The following is a 7,444-nucleotide window of genomic DNA, read 5'->3' as shown; positions in this document are numbered from 1 at the left end:
CTCCGCGCTCCCGCTCACCCCAGCTGCAGCTGCGGCTCGTTCTGGGGGAGAAGAGGCACATCCAGGGGGACCCCGGCGGTCGGGGCGGGACGGCGCGGCGCTCCCCGCACTTCCCGGCCCGCCTCGGGGAACCAGAGAAAAGTTGCCGGAGCCCCCGCGGGCGGCGGCGCGTCCCGGCAGAACCGGCGGAGCCGCGGGGCGGCGGGTCCCGCTCCGCCAACTCGGGCGGCGGCGGCGCCGAGCGCGCTCGGGACGGAGACCCCGGCCGGGAGCGCCGCCGGCTCCGGCCACTCCGAAAACCCGGGGTGGATCCTGCACACACGCGCGCGCGCGGGACACGCGGGCCCGCGCACAACACGCGCAGGTCCCGCGCGCGGCCTGGCCCGCGCGCTCCCAGCGCACACGCGGGAACCCGCGTCCACGCGCGGGGCTGCGCACACGCGCGCCTGAACGAGGACCCGCGTGCCCTCGTGTGCGCTCGTGCGCCGGTTGCACGCTCAGGCACATGCACAGAGGTGGGAACACACACGATCATCCAGCACAGAGCGATGAAGATGCTGGAGGGAGTGGAGCATCTCCCGGGTGAGGAAAGGCTGAGGGAGCTGGGGCTCTGGAGCTGGACAAGAGGACACTGAGGGGGGACTCATTCCTGGGGATCAAGATGGAAAGGGGGAGTGTCAGGAGGATGGAGCCAGGCTCTTCTGGTGACAACCAGGGACAGGACAAGGGGCAATGGGTGCAAACTGGAACACAGGAGGTTCCACTAAATATGAGCAGAAACTTGTTGATGGTGAGGATGGCAGAGCCTGGCCCAGGCTGCCCAGGGGGTTGTGGAGTCTCCTTCTCTGCAGACATTCCAACCCGCCTGGTTCCTGTGGAACCTCATCTGGGTGTTCCTGCTCCATGGGGGGATTGCACTGGATGAGCTTTCCAGGTCCCTTCAACCCCTGACACTCTGGGATTCTGTGATCAGCTCCTTGTGCCCAACTTGGCTCCACTGAGGCAACCTGGGGACCAGGGTCCCAGCACCTCCCACCCCCCAAGTCGGGAGAGACCAAAGGTCCCTGTGCAAGTGTCCTGGGGAATCTGAGAGTGGACAGACGAGGGACAGCTCGGGCTGATACCGCCCAGCAGGGCAGCGAGGACTCAGCACCTCGTGTAGCCCGGACACCACCGGGGATGCAGACAGAGGCTGCGCCAGCGCCCGGGGGGTCACTGAGCAGAGACCACCCTCCCCATCCGCCACCCAGCAGGAGTGTGCCCGGCTCCCTGTGCTGGGACGAAGGGATGTGGTGGCTTCAACGAGCGTTTCTGCCCAGGATCCTGCCAGTGTGCGTGGGGGGACACGAGAGGGGACACGGGGGGGACACGGCTGAGCGCGGGGCAGCGCCCCCTGGTGGCGGCGGATGGAGCCGCCTCGCCGCCGGCACCGCGGGTGCTCGGACCTTTTCACAGAATCCCAGAGTGTCAGGGGTTGAAGGGCCCTGGAAAGCTCATCCAGTGCAATCCCCCCATGGAGCAGGAACACCCAGATGAGGTTACACAGGAACCAGGCGGGTTGGAATGTCTGCAGAGAAGGAGACTCCACAACCCCCTGGGCAGCCTGGGCCAGGCTCTGTCACCCTCACCATGGAGAAGTTTCTTCTCATATTTAAGTGGAACCTCCTGTGTTCCAGTTTGCACCCACTGCCCCTTGTCCTGTCACTGGTTGTCACCCAGAAGAGCCTGGCTCCATCCTCCTGACACTCCCCCTTTCCATATTGACCCCCAGGAATGAGTCCCCCCTCAGTCTCCTCTTGTCCAGCTCCAGAGCCCCAGCTCCCTCAGCCTTTCCTCACCCGGGAGATGCTCCACTCCCTCCAGCATCTTGGTGGCTGCGCTGGACTCTCTCCAGCAGTTCCCTGTCCTGCTGGAACTGAGGGGCCACAACTGGACACAAGATTCCAGGTGTGGTCTCCCCAGGGCAGAGCAGAGGGGCAGGAGAACCTCTCTGACCTACTGACCACCCCCTTCTAACCCCCCCCAGGTCCCATTGGCTTCCTGGCCACAAGGGCCCAGTGCTGGCTCATGGTCACCCTGCTGTCCCCAGGACACCCAGCTCCCTTTCCCCTACACTGCTCTCTAATAGGTCATTCCCCAATTTATACTGGATTTTCGTGGGGCCATGGGCATTTTCACCATGTCCCGGTGCTCATGTCCTCCTGGCCCTCCCGCTCCCCGGTTCGGTGCTGTCTGTGCAAGCCTCGAAGGCGGCGGGCGCCATGCCATACACCCAGCCTGACCTCGGAGCCTCTTAGCAGGATTATCCCCGCTCTGGGCACTCTACTTTCCTTGGCATTAGCCTGTCCTCCCAGTGCCCCTGTGTGTCATCACGCACCGCAGGTGTCCAGTACCCCGTGGGAGCAGCTTTACACCACGACCCATGAGATACTCTCACCACTGACTGCATTGGACCCTCAGAGCAGAGGGAGAACACGGGGATCACAGCATGACAGAGATTTCAGGTGCCACCTCAGCTCCCAGCCACAGCCTGCAAAAGGCTGCTCCCTGCCTCAGTTTCCCCCACTGTCCCAGCCTGAGACCAGCTCCTTTCCCAACACAGCGAGGGATGAGAAGGGGTGGTCCTGCTCCCCAGGGTGTCCCCAGCACGCAGTGGGGGTGGCAATGCCTGCACAGCCCCCCCTTCCTCCAGCACAAAGGGAGAACCATGTCCTGGAGTGCAGCCCATCGAGTCCCACAGCATCACCCCCGAGGCAGGGCCAAGGTGGTGGGTGCAGCTGAGCGGGGTTGCTTGCATGCCCGTTTTGTAATAGGCATAAGCAGCTCAACAGATTTATTCCTGAGCCGAGTGTGACCCTGGCTAAGCTGCCAGGAAAGGCACCGGGCACCGCGCAGGGCCGGCGCTGCCGCCCGCTCCACCGCGGGCGCCTCGGGGACCTGCCCCAAGACCACTGTCCTGTTCCCAAGGGGCCACCTGCATGGCCAGATGGTCCCAGCTGTTTTGCCACCAGCTTTGAGCCCCACATCTGGAAACAACACCTGGGCAGCACCCCCGCCACAGGCTCCCCCAACCCCACCGCGCCCCCCACCCCACCGTTAATCTTGGCCTCCTGTTTAGGAAAGTTAAAGCGGCTCAGAGCAGGGCCAGATGATCACACAGATTAAAGACTTAGTGGTACCACCACGGCCAGCTCAGCATCTCAGCTCCGGGCTGGTGGGTCAGCGTGTCAGTGTGTCAGTGAGTCAGCGCATCACGCACACGCGTGTGGACGCCCCCCCCACGCACACGTGGAAACGCACGTTCCCTGTTGGCCTCTGGAGATATTTTCGGGGCTGGGGGTGACGGCCGTGCCCCCGAAGCCGGGCTTGCCCGCTGCGGCCAGCTGATGAAAGCTGCCCTTTGTCCGCTTGCAGGGTGGAGCGCAGGGCCAAGCTGGGAAACCAGGTGGGTTTGTCCCCAGATAAAACGGCCCCAAACTGAGCTTTGAGCGGACACTTGCGCAACGAGGACCCAGGCCAGGCGTGCGGGATCCCGGAGGGGTGAGCGGGGGCATCGTCTCCTGCTCCAGAAGCATCTCACACCAAATTGTGCCCAAGCAGCTTGGGCACCACGGCTGCTATGGGGCTGAGACTGGGGTCACCAGGTGGCATTTAAGGGAAAACATGACAAGAGTTTGGGGAGACATGATTCGGGTACAACCTCTGGTATTTGTAGTGACGGCACAGGGTGTGGGATGCAGCTCATCATTTTCACTCACCCCCCCGAGGTCAGAGTCTCCAAATTTATGGTATTTTGAACTCCATTTGGGACTCATCCAGGTGCAGAACAGCATCTTCAGGTTGGGCCATGTCCCCTAGCAGCACCTGCCAGTAAACAGCTTATTTGATGCCACATTACCCTCTCCAGCCCCAGGGAGGTGGGACCATTCCCACCAAACCATTTCCCCCCACCCCATCCATTCATGCAGGTGACGCTAAGAAACAAAACACAGAGCCTAAATGTTGCATTTCCACCCATTTATTGGGGAAGCCGCACCAAAGTATTAAAATAAATTAAAAGCACAGGCTGTGCGGGTGCGTTGCAAACGTGAGTATCAGGAAGGCAAAGGCAGAGTGGGATCTTCAGCAGAGAGGTGGGTGGGCAGGATGGAGCACCAGCGAGTCCCAGCAGCTGCGGAAACTTCTGCTGTGAAAGTGGTAATAGCTGCACAAGTAGAGGTACAGAGTAATCTGTATCGTTAGTAAAGGTGAAGCCATCCTTCACAGCTCCGTGCCCTCCTGCGTCTGCTCATTGTGGCTTCGGGGCTCCTGGCAAAGTCACCCCCTTCATCCTCATCTTCCAGGGCTGTTGTTTGTGCTTCATTCCGCTTGTCCCCAACGACAGGCTGCAGGAAGGTTTGTCGCAGAAGAGCAGGACTGCCCCTCGTCCTCCCGTTTCCCCCCCGCAGGACACAGACCCATCCCCGCACCCCACTCTGCTCTCAAGGAGACGAGTCCCAAACTGTCACCAGCCACTCTGAACGTGAACAAAGCAGCCCCCTCGCCCCCCACACAGAGGGGAACACAACCACGGGAACGTGGGGCCGGCTGGGGACCAAAGGGATGCTGCGGTCCAGGGATGCCCAGAGGCACCAACAACCCACAGCTCAGACTCGGGCGGTCTGGTGTGGCCTTGGCTCTGTCCCACGTGTCCCCTGAGCCCCCTGCTCCAGGTGCTCCCTGGAGACAACCCCTCCTCCCTCCCTCCCAACCGTTCCAAAGGGGTCCATTGCACCACGGGCTGACTCGAGCTCAAGGGAGCTCCCCAGCTCTTCCCCCACCCCAGAGAGACAGTCCTGAAGAAGGGGGGTACCCAGCATGGCCCCCCCACCCCTAGCTACAGCCACAGGCATCAACAATCATGTCAGGGATGTCAGTCTTGACAATGTTGCTATTGCGATCAAAGTAGAGGACAGAGAGCGGCCGGCGTCGCGTGGGCACGCAGCAAGAGTGCCCCGCCGCCTGGATGTTGTTTGCTTTGACGAGGTTGAATACAGCTGTGTGGAAAGAAGAGGCCATCCCAGGGCTACCTGCCACATGGAGAGGGCACTGGCCCACGCAGTAGTTTATCTGGTAGCCCTCGGGCTTAATGATCCAGTCATTCCAACCGATGTCGCGGAAATCCACGTAGTAGTCCTTGCGGCAGCAGAGGTTGGAGTTCTGGCTGCAGCGGAGGCTGCGCTTGGCCACGCGGTGTCCTGGCTCCCGCACCTTCGCCTCGGCCACCAGGAAGGGCTGGTGGGACTGGCTGGCGTTGACTATTGTCGCGATATCACCCCTGTCCCCGCCGCTTTCCAGTTCGAGCCGCAGGGTCCTGTGCTCTCCCCCAAAGAAACTCTGCAGCGCAGGCGTGAGGGGGAAGGCGCGCCAGCCGCTGCCCTTCGCGCTCAGTCGCCTCTCGCTCAGCAACGTGCGATTGCCCCTCACCAAAGCGCCTTCCCCACCGGCGAGGAAGACTCTCAGGGTGAGGCCGGCTACCAGGTCTCGGGGAACTCGGAGGTAGAGCCAAAGCTGAGCCCGCAGGATGTGAACGTCCTGGTCTTGAGCGCGGCTGAACTGGAACTGCAGCCCCAAGGCAGAGGGAGACGTGAGCTCTGAGGGGAGAAAGGGATGAGGTGAATGATGGAGGATCTGCGGGAAGGGGAGGCTGCACCACCACCCCGCACATCAGGGCCAGTCTCTGCCAGCTGCTCCAGGAAGGGGACGGGCACTGCAGCACTCCAGGTGCAGGGTGCCAATTAGCCAATATGGGAGCAAAAGAGGGGCCATCTCTCCTTCTCCCACACGGAGCCTTCCTGCACCTGCAGCACTGGGAGGTCGTCAGCGCACAGCAGGTACATTAACTAATGGTTCAATCACAGCCTGCACAGCTCCAGGCACCCTCAGCCCACTGCGAGGAGGCAGATGGCCAGGATCCCCACCCCAGTGGCGCTGAAGCACCCGAGGTGCAGGAGCTGCACATCCTTCTGGGTCCCCATGAGCCCAGGGCAGGGAGATGCTGGCCCAGCAGGGGCTTACCCAGGGTGGCCCGTGGGCTGGCACCGGGTGCAGCCTGGTTCACAGAACTATAGAATGCCAGGGGGTTGAAGGGACCTGGAAAGCTCATCCAGTGCAATCCCCCCATGGAGCAGGAACACCCAGCTGAGGTTCCACAGGAACCAGGCGGGTTGGAATGTCTGCAGAGAAGGAGACTCCACAACCCCCTGGGCAGCCTGGGCCAGGCTCTGCCACCCTCACCACCAACAAGTTTCTGCTCAAATGTAAGTGGAACCTCCTGTGTTCCAGTTTGCACCCATTGCCCCTTGTCCTGTCACTGGTTGAGAAGAGCCTGGCTCCATCCTCCTGACACTCACCCTTTCCGTATTGATAACCATGAATGAGGTGACTCCAGCCCCATCGGGGGCTGCGTGGGCAAGCAGTGGGGTCACACCCCGCTGCCCACGGGCCCTCGCACCCACCTGGCTCCGCGAAGCTGATGATCTCGTAGCCCCGCTCGTCGTCGCCGGGGCCCCGGCGGGTGTTGCCGGGCTGCAGCCGCCGCAGGGCGCGGGCCACGGCGGCGCGGGGCACGTTGTGGGCGAGCGTCGGCCGTTCGCGGAGCCGCAGCTTCTCCAGCAGCTGCCGCTTGGCCGCCTCCTCCAGCAGCCGCCGCTCCGCGCCCGCCGCACACGCCGGGCAGCGCGGCTCCGCCGCCGCGCACAGCGCCGGGCTCAGCATCGAGCTCAGCACCGCCGCCAGCAGCAGCCACGGCCCCGCGCCCCGCGCCGCCATCCGCGCCGACGGGACGGACCGGGCCGGCACCGGGAGTGGCGCGGCCGGGCCCGCCCGCTTTGGGCACCTGCGGCCGGGGGCGGGCCCGGGGCCCCCCCGCCATTGGCCGGCTCACCTGCCTGTCCCGGCCCGTCGGGCGGTGGCCGGGGCGGGGGATTACCGGGATTAGCCCCCCCGCGGCGGGGGCGGACGGCGCCCCGCTGTCTCGGGGCCGCTGTCGCCCACCCTCACAGAATCACAGAACCCCAGAATGTGAGGGGTTGAAGGGACCTGGAAAGCTCATCCAGTGCAATCCCCCCATGGAGCAGGAACACCCAGATGAGGTTACACAGGAACCAGGCGGGTTGGAATGTCTGCAGAGAAGGAGACTCCACAACCCCCTGGGCAGCCTGGGCCAGGCTCTGCCACCCTCACCATGAACAAGTTTCTTCTCATATTTAAGTGGAACCTCCTGTGTTCCAGTTTGCACCCATTGCCCCTTGTCCTGTCCCTGGTTGTCACCAGAAGAGCCTGGCTCCATCCTCCTGACACTCCCCCTTTCCATATTGATCCCCAGAAATGAGTCCCCCCTCAGTGTCCTCTTGTCCAGCTCCAGAGCCCCAGCTCCCTCAGCCTTTCCTCACACGGGAGATGC

At 63.1% G+C, this 7,444-nt stretch overlaps 1 protein-coding gene across 1 annotated transcript; it reads right to left on the bottom strand.

Annotated features, from left to right (window-relative positions):
- Positions 1–4,872: 4,872 nt before the first annotated feature.
- LOC309450582 (inhibin beta C chain-like) lies at positions 4,873–6,810 on the bottom strand (the record flags this gene model as incomplete). Its single annotated transcript, XM_082073548.1, has 2 exons — positions 4,873–5,633; positions 6,498–6,810. 2 exons carry the CDS (start codon positions 6,808–6,810, stop codon positions 4,873–4,875), a joined length of 1,074 nt encoding a protein of 357 aa, XP_081929674.1.
- Between the last annotated feature and the right edge of the window lie 634 nt (positions 6,811–7,444).

The sequence above is a fragment of the Streptopelia decaocto genome, assembly GCF_964273445.1.
Source record: "Streptopelia decaocto genome assembly, chromosome: 27".
NCBI lineage: Eukaryota > Metazoa > Chordata > Aves > Columbiformes > Columbidae > Streptopelia > Streptopelia decaocto.
This window is presented reverse-complemented; position numbering and strand designations above follow the sequence as displayed.